The sequence below is a fragment of the Cervus canadensis genome, chromosome 2, assembly GCF_019320065.1.
Source record: "Cervus canadensis isolate Bull #8, Minnesota chromosome 2, ASM1932006v1, whole genome shotgun sequence".
Lineage (NCBI taxonomy): Eukaryota > Metazoa > Chordata > Mammalia > Artiodactyla > Cervidae > Cervus > Cervus canadensis.
This window is the reverse complement of record NC_057387.1, coordinates 77,644,764-77,660,105: the sequence shown is the minus strand read 5'-3', so window position 1 is coordinate 77,660,105 and position 15,342 is coordinate 77,644,764. Positions and strand designations below refer to the sequence as shown.

The window sequence follows — 15,342 nt, the reverse complement described above, 5'->3', positions numbered from 1 at the left end:
AATGAACTAATTCTATGGCCATAAAGAACCTATGATTTAGGTTTAACAAAAGAACAAACATGACATTTGCTGTGTTGTTCAGTATTAATTTGTATGGGGATGTGGAATCATCAATTGTTAATGGTTACCTGACAGCTACAAGTAATTGAAAATTCTTGTCAAAGATTACCTACAACATACCTATTTCATCAGATTTCTCATCGTTGAGGGACTGCCTTACAGGCCAGGAAGAACTCTTAGGTAGGAGAGAGATTTGGGTCACCATTCTAGGCCTAAACTGGAGACCATCCCAATATTCCTCAATACATAGTGTTACACCATTACTTGATACCACCAGATAGGAAGTTAAGTGTACACAAAGGGTTGTGTTTTATTTTTAAACAACAGTATGATACATGTTTTTATTGTATGCCATATAGGTGCTAGTTTCTAAGGCCTTGTCTATGTGTTGTTAATGGATTACTTTTCAGTATTTTTTATTTTGATAATCAGTTTATGTATAAGTCATATAACATGTTAAATGGCTAGTGCCACTAATCACCCACTTCACTATCCAGTGTTTCCACTGTAAATTCTACACATGTCTTTTTCATTATAAATTCCATATGCATACTATTTGCAATTTGTTGATGTCATCCAAGATTGCTGTCCTATAGTAAACATATTTCTTTAAATCATTATAGTTGGAATGCAAATGATGATTTGTGAAAGGTGAAGGTAAAGCTACCTTAATGAACACTGTATTTGGAAATGGAATTTGACCAAGCATTGTACACTTATTTAGCAACAATTTAACCAACCTCCTATTTATATGCACATGTATATGTAAACAGAGAAATCATTCAACTCTTTCACAGAATCGTCAACTGCTTGTTCCTTTACCTAGATCAAACCTAGCAAAATTCAAGATAATTTGGTTTAGGAAGGTTTCTAAATGGCATGTTAATAACTTACTTAAGAAGCAAATCTTCAGGCTTCCCTGGTGGCTCAGTGGTAAAGAATCCACCTGCCAGAGCAGGAGACATGGGTTTGATCCCTGATCTTAGTTGCTGCGGAGCAGCTAAGCCCATGCACCACAACAATTGAGCCTGTGCTCTGGAGCCTGGGAGCCACAACTATTGAGCCCACTCAACACAGCCAAAAATAAATAAGATTATATTTTAAAAAAAGAGGTAAACCTTCCTTGCCTTTGAATTAACCTAATAGGTCTGAATTCAGGTTTATGGATGGTTAGATGACATACAGAAGAAACACGTCTAAACCTTCCTGCTGGATTGATGTTCCTAAAGAAGTTCTCTTTCAAAGTTAAGAAAAGACTTTTTCACACTGCAGTTCTTGGCCTTTAAATGTTGGAGTATCTCAGAACTTGGTGTTGGACTCTTTTTTTTTTTTTCCTATATTCTCTCCCTAGGTGACCTCATTCATTCTCATGTTTTCAAATGCTATCTATATGCTAATGGGATATAAATTCATATCCCTTGACCAGGTCTCATTTCTAAGCTCTAGACCTCTACATCTAAAACCTTACTCTATTTCTCCTCTTGGAGGCCTGACAGGCACCTCAGACCCTGCATATCTAAAACAGAATTCATGACTCTGCCATACCACCCTCCAACCCCACATTTTTTAAATAGAGGTTCCAATCCCAGATTGCCAGGAGACACTACTCCTTTTCACTAGGTGAATACCCTATTCATATAATTTATTAGTAAGTTCAGTTGACTCTACGTTCTGAAAATCTCTTGAGTCTATTCACTCCTATATATCTCCATTAACTTCCAACTAGTACAATCCACCCACTATGGTTTTCAACTTGCCAGTCTGGTTTCACTTCATCCACTTTCTTTTACTCATCCACACAGCAGACAGAGGGATCTCTTAAAAATACTATTATGATAATAGTATTTCTCTGCCTAAAATACTTTTGGCATGCTACAACAGGGATGAGATTTGAAGGCATTTTGCTATGTTAAATAAGCCAGACACAAAAGAAGAAGTATGGTATGATTCCCCTTATATGAGAATGGAATAACCAAATTCACAGAGACAAAGTAGAATGATGGTTCCCAAGGGTTGAGAGGGAGGAATGAGACATTATTATTTAATAGGTACAATGTTTCAGTTTGGGATGATGAAAAGGTTCTGGAGATAGTGGGAATGGTTGTGCAATTAAAGTACTCAGTGCCACTGAATGTGCTTAAAAATGGTTAAAACTTTTATATTATGTATATTAAGGGAGGGAATATTTGTATACTTGTGGCTGATTCACATTTTTATATGGCAGAAACCAACATAACATTGTAAAGCAATTACCCTCCAATTTAAAAAAAAACAACCTTTTGGTTGCTTGTTGCTGTTATGATAAAGATCCCAATGTTTCACACCATCTAGAAGGCCAGACATGATCAGGCCCTCTATCCCTCAGTTTCTATGTTACAGTTACACTGGTTGCACTTTACACACTTACTGTGTAAACAGTTACACTGATTGCAGTTTAAATCTCTGATGACTCAGAATTTCCTTCTTACTTCAAACCTGCCCCCTTAACATTCCCTCCCATGGAATGAAATGTTCTTTCCTCCTTTTTCACCTGACCAACTACTGTTCATCTTTCCAGTCCTCAGCTTATACATCACCTTCTCCAGGATACTTTTCCTGACTCCCTCCAATGACAGATCCTCCTGTTTACATTTTAAAGCACCTCTATTGTATTTGTAGCATTTATCCCAATTCTGATTTGTTATTCAGTATTTGTCTGCTCTAACATATTGCAAGCTCTGTGGGACCAGGGACTATTCTGACTTGTTTACCTTTTTTCTTTTTTTCAAGATTTATTTATTTTTGGTTGCACTGGGTCTTTTGTGCTGTGTGTCGGCTTTCTCTAGTTGTGATGAGCAGGGGCTACTTGTGAAGGCTTCTCATTGCAATGGCTTTTCTTGCAAAGCATGGGCTCTAGGGTGCACAGGTTTCAGTAATTGTAATGCTTAACACCTTTTAGAGAGCTGGTGCTTAGTACCAGTTCAAAATACATCTGTGGAGTGAATGAATCAATGAATGGATGCCATCTAAAGGATAACTCATTAATGAAATAACATGAGAATTACCACTTAAAAGAGGTAATAAAAAGAAAAAATGTATTTTTATTACTATAGAAACAATATAAATTCTGTATACAAAGCATGGAAGATCCAAATAAAGCACAGAGAAAAATATAAGAATTATTCTATCCCACAACTCAGAAGTAATCATTGTTATATATGTTGATCTATTTTCTTCTAGTCCTTTGCATGCGTTTCTAAAAGAAAGAAATTAAATCACTCAAGTAGGATAATACTATATATACAATTTTCAATGGATAAATTATAGTTTATTTAATCAGTTTATTTTCTAATTAATTTTTATTGGAGTATAGTTGCTTTACAATGTTGGTTTCTGCTGTACTGCAGAGTAAATTAATTATCTTTCATTCTTTCTTTCTTTCGTCACTAAGTCGTGTCTGACTCTTGTGACCCTATGGACTGTAGCCTGCCAGGCTCCTCTGTCCATGGGATTCTCCAGGCAAGAATACTGGAGTGGGTTGTCATTTCCTTCTCTAGGGGATCTTCCCGACCCAGGAATTGAAGCTGCTATCCTGCATTGCAGGCAGATTCTTTACCAACTGAACTATGAGGGAACATATATCCACTCTTTTTTAGATTTCCTTCCCATTTAGGTGACCACAGAATGTTGAGTAGAGTTCCCTATGCCATACAGTAGGTTCTCACTGGCTATCTATTTCGTACATAATAGTGCATATATGTCAATTCCAATCTCTCAACTCATCCCACCCCCGCTTCCCCCTTGGTAATTATGTTTGTTCTGTACATCTGTAACTAGATTTCTGATTTGCAAGCAAATAAGTTAATCTGTATAATTTTTCTAGATTCCACACACAAGCAATATTACGATATTTGCTTTTCTCTTTTTTACTTCACTCTGTATGACAATCTCTAGGCCCATCTATATCTCTGCAAATGGCACTATTTCATTCCTTTTACTGGCTGAGTGATATTCCATTGTGTATATGTATCAGATTTCTTTGAGCAGACACAAATCTCAGTCCACAGTTAGGTGTTCAGGAAATAATATTTCTTTTTCTACAATTCATTTTGATTTCTATTTCATTTGCCTGAGATAATCCATCTGGGACTGTCACCAGGTACAGTTAGCTTATATAGTGCCAAACACAGGGGAAGAAGCGTACCTGGCATACCTGGCATCTGATACCCAATGTCTCTGCAGGCACACGATCATCCTAACTCTTGGCTTCTGGTCCACACTGCTGAGAATTCTCATTTCTGTTTGTATGGGCAGTTCAGGTCCAATGGCTTCCTTTCCGTCTTCAGTTGTCACCCAGGAGGGAATAAGAATCATTCTGCTGCTTTTCTCAATACTACAACTTGGAAATCTCTGTAGGTCAATTTCTGAGTGCAAGCAGAACATGTGAATATGATGGGATACAACTTCCACAATTGTTGTTACATGGCAAAAGGAAGATTATCTGGGTACATCTGATCTAATTATACAAGCCCTTTACAAAGTAGGCATTTTCTCTGGCTTTTGGTGGAAGAGGGAGGCAGAGAATGCAGCCATGAGAAGGACTCACTCACTGTAGGCAGCCTCTACGAATAGAGAGAGGAGCCTGGCTCACACCCAGCAAAGAAACAAGGGCCTCTGAATTACAACTGCAAGAAAATGGATCCTGCCAACAACATGAATGAACTTGGAAGCAGATTCTTCCCAGAACCTCCAGATAAGAGCCCAGCCTCGCCAATAACCTGATTTCAGCCTTGTTTTATACAGCCTATGAACATTCAGTCCAGCAAAACCCACCCAGACATCTGACCTACAGAACTGTGATAATAGGTGGGCATTGTTTTAAGTCACTGCCTCTGTGGTGACGTGTTACACAGTAAGAAAAGTAACGTAAGGGGATTACATCAAGGTGAGATTACCAGGAGGCACAGAGATTGGAGACTGTGCCACAGGAGCCCCGTCAAGGACAGAGGAGTCTTGCCCAGGTCAGCAGAACCAGCCAGTTAACTCACAAAGTCACAGGCAATAATAATAATAATAATAAATGAATGTCTACATTCAAGAGTGATTTGTTATGTAGCTAAAGCCAATTATTAAATTATTACATCTTGTGAGGAGAGAGAGGTATGGAACAATTCCTCGTAAATGAAAATCCCCATCCTAGTTCCAAAGATAGGGAAGAATAAAGAGTGTGTGAAGTGAAGTTGAGCTCACTGTTTTATAATAATGAGTGACCGCTTATTGAGCAGGTATTAGCACTGTGCAAACAGCTCTATGTTCAGTATGTCAGTTAATCCATACAACTCTAAGAGGTCTAAGACTCAGTGATTCTATGTTATATTTTCATTTTGTGGAGTCAAGTAAACTTGATTACAGCCAACCATTCTATTCTCAATGCACTAGCCTATAAAATGGGGTTGATTATACTACTTTATTCACAAGATGATACTACAAGAATGACGTACTGATGCTGAAGTTGAAGCTCCAATATTCTGGCCACCTGATGCAAAAAGCCAACTCATTGGAAAACACCCTAATGCTGGAAAATATGGAGGGCAGGAGGATAAGGGGGAGATGGAGGATGAGATGGTTGGATGACATCACCAACTCAATGGACATGAGTGTGAGCAAACTCCAGGAAACAGTGAAGGACAGGGAAGCCTGGTGTGCTGCAGTTATAGGGTTGCAAAGAGTCAGATGTGATTTAGCTACTGAACAACAACTCTGTAAGCTTTGTGAACTTCTGTGTAAATATTAGAAATCAATATCAGCTGTCTGGAATTTAGTTTTCACATGGTATTTACCCCTGAAATTTATCTGTAGTGACTGCATTAAAACCCATATCTATATCCACATAACACCTATATCAACCTGTATATGAACACTTGACTTCTGAGAGTCAGCAACTATTTGCATTACTCAGCCTCCCTCCTGGATCAAGCTATACCAATTAACCATTAAATGGCCATGAATATAATCAATTTCACAGGTTAATGATAAGCTTTGGCTTTGGAATTGTGGAAAGGAAGTTAATATTTTTTGACCTCTATGTTTGGGTCTCTGTGTTTCAGGTGCCATGCCATCTGATTTACTTGCACCAGTTGATTATGACTGAGTCTGGTCCAATTATGATTTGGACCAGAACATGGGTAGTTTCGAAAGTGTCTCACATGAGTCTACTGTGTATCCATGACTGAGAACTACTGACATACAAAACCCCATTAATTCTTGTAGAAATTCTAAGATAGGGTTTGTCTCTATTTTATAGTAAAGAAGCAGATGCCCACAGATATTAATGAGCTTTCCCCAGTTAACACATCTTGTAAATGACACATTTCTCAAGCAGAGGAGACAGTCACTCTCACTAAATCAAGGGAGATGCTGAGCCTAAAAGAAAGACTGATGATTCCTACTTAACAATTGAGACTTTCACTGACTCTGTATCCTCCAACCCTTTATGGCCACCTCAGTTCTTGATCTCTTCATCAGTTTTCTACTATGTGAATAACTGATGTATTTTGGTGGTAATAATACTCAACATCACTTTGTCGTTTGTACATACGTTGCTCAAGCCTTCTTGTACATTTCCTAGTTCTCCCTGGTGACATGCAGGCAAATCACTGTAAAAGCTCTGGTTTGGGAACCACACCCACCTGTGTTGGCCTCCTCCATGTACTTATCTCTGTGGTCTTGACTAGTCATTTTACTTTTTGAATCTCAGTTTTGTGAATATAAAATTGTGAAAATAATAAAACCTATACTTTAGAAACATTATATTCAATAACTATTACCTATTATTGTAGCCACCCTAACCAGTGGAAGTAGCGTGTGCCCCACCAGTAAACAGGTGGAAAGCAGGAGGTTGAATTAGACCTTCGGAGTTGACCCCTTTTTCTCACACTCGGGGGTGTTCAGTCACTCAGCCATGTCCGACTCTTTGTGACCTCATGGACTGTAGCCTACCAGGCTCCTCTGTCCATGGGATTCTCCAGGCAAGACTACTGGAGCGGGTTGCAATTTTCTCCTCCAGGGACTCTTCCCCACCTAGGGAGCAAACCCTCCTCTCCTGTGTCTCAGGCATTGGCAGGGGGATATCACAGATACCCTAATGTTTAGAGAGAATAGAAAGATTAAGAAGTCAAAATCTAGTTAAGGCTGACACTTCCCTTGCTCAGAACATGCTTCCAGAAAGTTATTTATGCATGCAACTCCAGCTTAACCACAGGAAATGTTGTAGAGATCTTCCTCCACTCACAATGGGGTTACCTCCTGATAAACCCACTGGAAGTTGAAAATATGATCATAAGGGGAAAATGCATTTAATACACCTAATCCACCAAACACCGTAGCTTAGCCTAGCTTACCTTAAACGTGCTCAAAATACTTAATTTAGCCTGAAGTTGGACAAATTCGTCTAACAGAAAGCCTATTCATTACATGAATGTCTCATGTTATTTAATACGGTACTGAAAGTGAAAAACAGAATGGTTGTATGGGTAGAGAAGGGTTCTACGTGAATTGCTTGTACACCCTCCTGATCAGGTGGCTGATTGGGAGCTGGAGCTGGGTTCGCACAGCTCAACATCACCAGAGTACAGAGTGTCTACTGCATATTACTGGCCCGGTAAAAGGTCAAAATTAGAGGTACAGGATTAGAAGCAATAAGTATTCTACTTATTGCTTTCACACCATCAAAACGTAGAAAAATTCTAAGTGGAACCTTCCCAAGTCTTCGAAGTTCGCCTGTCCCTGCTCTGTATTTTTCCCACTTTGCCTTAAGTCCTTGCCCTGTGACCCAGTCCCTATCCCACCTCTGCCCTTCCACTTGGGGGAGGAGCTGTGGATTTCATTTTACTGTGGATTGGTCGACAAGAGAGGGTAAATCAGAGAGGCTCCACCCATCTCACAGGAGGCTGGGGGTGGGCGCTCCATTCCCCTCCCTCTCGGACCTGCAAGGAGGTGAACTGGCCGCGGAGGGCCGTCCCCTGTCCCTTTAAGGGGGAGGGACGAGCACCGCCGGCGTGGCCCCGACCCCGTCCGCGCCCTCATCCCAGAGCAGCTGCAGCCACAGCTCCGGCCGCCCCTCGCTTGGCAGAGTCCGCTGGGCCCCAGGAAGCAAGTCGTCACCATGGTAAAGATCGTGACTGTAAAGACCAAGGCGTACCAAGACCAGAAGCCGGGCACGAGCGGGCTGCGGAAGCGGGTGAAGGTGTTTCAGAGCAGCGCTAACTATGCCGAGAATTTCATCCAGAGTATCATCTCCACTGTGGAGCCGGCGCAGCGGCAGGAGGCCACCCTGGTGGTGGGCGGAGACGGCAGGTTCTACATGAAGGAGGCCATCCAGCTCATCGTCCGCATCGCCGCCGCCAACGGGGTAAGGGACGTGCCCGCTCCTCCGTCTCCCCAGTCGCCCGTCCGCCTCCGGCCGCGCGCGCTCCCGCGGGGCCACTTCCGCGCGCGCGGCCGCCGAGTCTCCACCCCCAGCTCCGCGGCGCTCTCTCTTCCTAGCCTGCGGCCGGGCGGGGGTCGCCCCGGGCGGGAGAGTGGCCAAGGAGGGCAGCAGAACTGCTCTTCTGACCGCTCCTCCCAACCCTCGCCCACCCCCACCCCGCCCTGGCTGGGCGGGGAGGCGCGAGGCGGGGAGCAGGGCTTGACCTTGGGAGGCCCGGCCCTCTGCCTCCTGCCCCTCCCTTCTCTCTCCTCCTCTCCCTTCTTCCCCTGCCACCGCCGTCGTCCGGGCCTCTGACCTTTACATTAACCTTTTTTGCCTGTGAAGATACAGTTACCGAGCCGAGTGCAGTCACCTTAACCCGGAAAGGTTAGAGGCCGCCGCCTTGCTCAGAACCCTCCTTGCATCCCGCTGGGTTGCCTGCTATTCCCGTCTGGGACTGGCGCTGCCCGCTGGCCGCCAGCCCCGGGCTTTGGGCACCCGCCCCCCTGGTGGCACGGCGCGCCAGGGCTCGGTCCCCAGTTTGCTGGGTCAGAGCTTCTGCCCTCTGCCCTGGCGCCGCCTGTTTGCTGGGGCGCAGGCTTTTGAAAAGGCTAATCTTTGCCCGGTGTTGCTTCTGGATCTGTTCCACCGAGGTTGCTGGAGCTGAATTTTCGTTAGAACAGAACCTACCTACTCGAGCGCGCTCCTATGTAAGCGGTCGTGGCAGGCCGGAAAGTTAACGCAACACACTGGTTCCGCCCCAAGCCAAGGAACGTTGACCGACTAAGATGGGCAGGTCCACTAACGTGAGATTTTGAACTAGATTTTTCAGTAAACCTGGTACTTCTGCGAAAATGTGGATTTATAAACCACAACTGAGGCTGATTGTTTCCTCACTCTTGTAAAGAAGTTTTCTAACGAGTTTTTTTTTTTTTAAGTTTTCTTTCTATAATTAACAGAAGATTTGGCTTATACTCACCTCTTCTGGAACTCATTCCCTTTAGTAATATTTTTATTCATTTCAGCAGTACTTTTTTTCTCTTATTAATATACTGAGGGCCATTTTGCCAAGCCCTGTGAAAAGCGCTTCATTATCTCATTCATCCTCCTCTGGTCCTAGGAAGTGGGCTTCCTTGGAGGCTCCCACGGTGAAAGAATCCCCCTGCCAATGCAGGAGACAAGGGTTCCATCCCTGGGTGGGGAAGATGCCCTGTAAAAATGAATGGCTGTACTTGGAGAATTCCATGGACAGAGGAGCCTGGGAGTCACAAAGAGTTGGACAGGACTGAGCGGCTAACACACACACACACACACACACACACACCCTGCGGCTAACACACACACACACAGAGGAGCCTGGGAGTCACAAAGAGTTGGACAGGACTGAGCGGCTAACACACACACACACACACACACACACACACACACACACACACCCTGCGGCTAACACACACACACACAGAGGAGCCTGGGAGTCACAAGAGTTGGACAGGACTGAGCGGCTAACACACACACACACACACACCCTCGGCTAAACACACACACACACAGAGGAGCCTGGGAGTCACAAAGAGTTGGACAGGACGCGGCTAACACACACACACACACCCCTCGCTAACACACCACACACACAGAGAGCCTGGAGTCACAAAGAGTTGGACAGGACTGAGCGGCTAACACACACACACACACACACACACACACACACACACCCTGCGGCTAACACACACACACACAGAGGAGCCTGGGAGTCACAAAGAGTTGGACAGGACTGAGCGGCTAACACACACACACACACACACACACACACACACACACCCCTGCGGCTAATACACACACACACACCCCTGCGGCTAACACACACACACACACACCCCTGCGGCTAACACACACACACCCCTGTGAGGTAGATGCTATTATGGGCATCTTGAAGATGCCAGTGAGAAAACTGAAGCTTAGGCAGGTTTAGCAGGAACTCTAATGGCAGTACTGAGACTCTGGTACAGACCTGCTGATTCCAAGAACTTGAACAGTTTCTGGGCATGAAGAAACCCTGGAGCCTGAAGATCTATTTTTCAGTGGTCTCTCAAATCTAAACTGGGAACAATGTACCTTTGCCTGTCTGGGTCAAATAATTTATAAGCATCAGAGAGAGAAGATTGTCTGGATCTGTTTCCTTTATGGTCCTGAGTTTTCAGGCAACCTCAAATTCCCTTTGAAAGAAGAACCAAGAATGAACAAAAGCTGTATCCTAGTGCAGCTCGTATTCATTTCCCTGTCATCACTTGTGTTGAACTTGCATTTCATTCATTTCTTCAGGAAATATACTGAATCTATATTATGTACAGAGAAATGTGTGGAATAAAAAGGTGATTCAGCAACAAGACTTTTTCTTAAGAAAATTACAGCATAGTGGGAATTTAATGGGTCCAATTCAAAAACTGTCCATTTGAGAGTAGTGTGGGATGGAAGGAAAAGAATTAATTAAGACTAAAAAGTTTTTTATTTTAGTATGTATAAAAAACCTCATCACCCTTTTGCTACTGCCCTATTGCTCCCCCCACCCCTTTTAGTCAATCTTTGTAAAAGTTGTCTACATTCACCATCACAGATTCCTCTCCTCCCATTCACTCACCATCTCACTGCAGTCTGGCTTCTGTTTCTTTCACCAATTCACTGACATTGCTCTTGCCAAGCCTACTGATGACTTTCTGGTTACTAAATCCATTCCGTTGAATGTTTAGGCCTTATCTTATGTGACCTTCCTGTTTAATCTGGCATTGCTGACTTCATACTCTTTTAAAGTTCTTACTCCCTTGTCTTGATCACTCTCTCCTGATTCTATTCACACTTTTTGAGAGTTCCTACATGGACTGCTTACCCTACCTATATCTTATCCTATTCTCTGGGTTTCTGGTCTCAACTCACTGCCCTCTGATTTTTTCTTCCTATCTTTCCTCACCAGGGATTTAAGTATATTGCCATTTCTCCTCTGGTGCAATTCAGATAGCATTTTCAGAAAGCTTTCCCCAGCAGCCTCTCTCTGCCACTCTCCCCACTTAAGTGATCTTTCCCCATAGATACTTCTAGAATAGATGACATTTTCTGTTTACATGTGACACTCACTTGTAACTAGGACAATGCAACTTCCAATGAGTCTTTGTTCTAGTGCCCAAAATTATAAATTGTGAAGTATATGGAAAATACTTCAAGTATATTCCAGCATTTAACTTAAAGCCATAGTTTATTGCCAATACATTTATTATCATTAAACATCTATTATGTGCTTACTTCTCTTATCAGTCCTTATGCTATAAGTAGTTGGGATATAATATATCCTTGACCTCAGGAAATTGTCTAGAAGTGGAAGTGGACAGGAATAAGCAGACAACCAGGCTTCCCTGGTGGCTCAGAAGTAAGGAATCCGCTTGTAATGCAGGAGTCCAGGGTTTGATCCCTGAGTCAGGAAGATCCCCTGGAGAAGGACATGGTAACCCCACTACAGTATTTTTGTCTGGGAAATCCCATGGACAGAGCAGCCTGGTGGGCTACAGTCCATGGGGTCACAAGAATCAGACACGACTGAGAGACTAACCACTCCCGCCGTGTGTCCGGTGTTGTGAGGGAGTTTTGTGCCAGGTACTGAAGGGGCAAGAGCGTGGCAGGCTGTACTTGAGAGTGGAAGGTACAGTGAAAAAGTCTTCACAGAGGCGTGGTAGTGGATTTGAGGCTTAAAGGATGAGTTGAAGTTTCTAAGGTGCATTTGTCAGGGGAGCAATTCTAGGCAGAATAAATATCCTAGGAATTGGGGACAGTTCCCTTGGGCAAGTTATTCAATTTCTTATCCTTCCCACCCCCTTGTTTGTGAAAACTGGAAATGACAATACATATCCAGAGAGGCTCTTGTGAAGATTAAATGAAGCAACATATTTAAAAGTACCTGGTAGTCCTCTCTCACCTGGAAACTGGATGACACCTGTAGGGAAACCTCAAGATGAGCTTGAGGACAGGACTTCCTGTGATGAATGTTCTGTTAATATGGGGACGCTGAGTTAATCATACCCAACCTGATGCAAATATTAACCTCCACCCACCCACCCCGCCCCGGCCATAGATCTCAGTTTTATCTCCTACCTTCCTCTACACTTAATGGCCCCAACCAAACTAGAGGGATTCCTTCTTAGATCCCAATAGGGTACAAGTGATTAGCCCAAGCGAGAAAAGAGGGAATTGGGGAAAATGCTCTTTTACTGCTTAAAACTTTAGCCAGCCAGCCAGTGTCCTCAGCCATTCCCAGTGGGAATCTAGCATTTGGAAGACAGTTCTGGAGTATCCATGTTTCCTACTGTAACACCTCTTGCATCCCAGGAACGGAGGGGACAGTTCCTTGTCTCTTTTCCTGACTGTGTGGCATGGGCCAGGGACATCTGAAAAGTTTGCGGCAGTGAGAAAATAAAGCAATACATGCAGAAGTGTCTTGTAAAATATAAAACATGAGGTGTGTTTTAGTGGGTTTGTTTCCTGTGGAGTGTGAAACAACAGAGTTGGAGGGTGGGGTTGTCTCCAACCTGCCTCCTCAACACACTTTACTCTCTCACATCTGGTTCCACCTGGAACATTCTTCTCTCTTCTTCAACCTTAGATCTGGGTCTAGTTGACACTTCCCTGCTCCTAATCCCTGAATCAGGTGTACCTCTTTTCTGCTTTCATAGCCTGTCTTGCTCACCCCCATAATAACACTGACTGCATCTTATAGCGGTTGTTGATTCGCTCATCTGTAATCCACCTGGCCTCCAACACAAACCTTTTTGACTGTAAGCCCCAAGTGAATGAAGACGGGGCTTGTCTTGTTTTCTGCTTTATCCCAGGAGACTCTTCAGATTAACCACAAGTTCATCTTGAGCTCCTCACCAGTGTTTGTCATCCTCACACTGGTTGGTTTGACCCCCAATTGGCTCCTTACTGTGCTAATTAAGCCCATGGGGCTCACACAACGTAGTGACCATTTCAACTTACTTTTTAGCAGCACAGGTGTTTGTAGGCATGTTAGAGTTCAGAATAAGAAACTAATGTTTATTCAGAATTAAAATCCTTACCTGCAGATCATACCTGGGAAGAAAGTACTTCATGGATGCAATCAATCGCATTCAACATCAGGCAAAAACAAATTCATGTATCAGTTACCAAAATAAGGCGTGTAGTAGAATCTATAGGAAAGATGGATCTCACCTTCCCTGCAAGCCATTTTCTCAGATTTAAGTTTGGAAAAAGCCAAATTTAAACCTGGGGAAATTCTTGTAACATATGGATAAGTCTATCAGCCCCAGGGTGGTGGATATTGGTATTTCCCCAAATTCTTCTCAGATCTTCTTGCAAACTCACATGATTCATTTGTGTTTTAAAAGCTCTGAAAATCCTACTTAACATTGCCCAATCAGTTTTCCCAAACTTTTAACCAGGATATTATAACCATCCCTGAAACTACTTGCTTTGGGATATATTTATTTATGGAAAAGATCAACTGGATGAAATATCAGGACACCAGAGATCAGGTTCCAACTCTACCATTTCTAGCAGATTGGGCAAGTCACTCAAATTTTTCTGTACCACCACCTACCTGTTACATTTCTTCTTTTCAGAAACACTGTGGGTCAGTCATAAAGAGGAAAGAAGAAAGAAATTGTTCCCAATGTGAAAACATTGTTCAAAGTGTTTCAGACTCATGACTAAATCTTCATTGGCCTGATTTGGTTGGCAGTCCTCACTGTGTTTACTCTGGGCTTCTTTCACCTTTTCTATCTTGTGTCTTAGGGATTCATGTGAGTGGTGATTGGGAGGAGCATTGGGAAGGAGGATTTCCAACAGTTGAAGTTATAAAAACAACAAACTCCAAAAAAAACAACAACAACAACAAACCCCCAAGGCAAAGGCACCCCCTTTTCACCCTTTTCAAACAAGCCCCTATGGTTAGCCCTCAGTGGTCTATTCCTTTTGAGGACATCAGGTAAGAAAAGTCTTCTAAAATTCTCCCAACTAAAAATGAAAATAAGCCCTCAATTACTTTGCACACTCAGTAGCCATTTTTAAAAGGTGATTTCCAACTTTGAGCACAGCTCCAAGGGCCACAGAATGACTAGGTATGTCTGCATCAAGTTCAGGGATCTTTAAGGGAGAATGAATAGAGCATTGAAACTTACCTGCTTAACTTTCTTAGATCATTTTTCTGAAACTTTAAGGGAGAATGAATAGACCATTGAAACTTACCTGCTTAACTTTCTCAGATCATTCTTCTGAAAGCTCTTCTAAAGTCTGAAGGGGTCCAAAATATGTCACCGTGGCATAAAAGCTATTTTGAACTGAAGGCATTTGTGAATAGGCATTTTCTGAACTTCTTTGCCTGCATAAAAGCAGAGTCTTCTCAACTGTCATAAATCCCTGCCCTGGGAGAGGGTTTCTGGAAACCAGGGAAAATTGACTCAGCACCACACCTAAACAGACGTTATCACAAAATTATAATATTACTGCCCCATTGTTTTAAAGCCCCAGTTATCTTTTTGAAAAGTCATTTGTTTTCCCAACACGGATAACCACAGTGAAAGTGCTCATCTAGATAGAATTTTGAAGCCTGAAAATGTTAGCTTTTTTCTTTTGGCCTCTATGCTTTGTCCCTCCCCTGATTTGTCCATCGCTGATGGTCACTTTAAGACAGGAAAAGCTAGGTTGGATAAGAAGTCAATGTCCTTAAGGGTTATCTGCTGGTAGGCTAGCTCCCACCATCTGGCAGAGAATCCCAGGAAAGATTTGAGGCCACAGCCTTTTCTGCTTCACCTCCTGCT

General features: G+C 42.9%; 1 protein-coding gene across 1 annotated transcript in view; it reads left to right on the top strand.

Moving 5' to 3' along the window:
• Positions 1 to 8,014: 8,014 nt before the first annotated feature.
• PGM1 (phosphoglucomutase 1) overlaps positions 8,015 to 15,342 on the top strand; it is a 65,910-nt gene continuing 58,582 nt past the window's right edge. Inside the window, exon 1 of the mRNA XM_043461095.1 lies at positions 8,015 to 8,449. Within this exon, the coding sequence (XP_043317030.1) occupies positions 8,204 to 8,449 (246 nt within the window). The 5' untranslated portion in view covers positions 8,015 to 8,203. The remainder of the gene's footprint in view (positions 8,450 to 15,342) is intronic.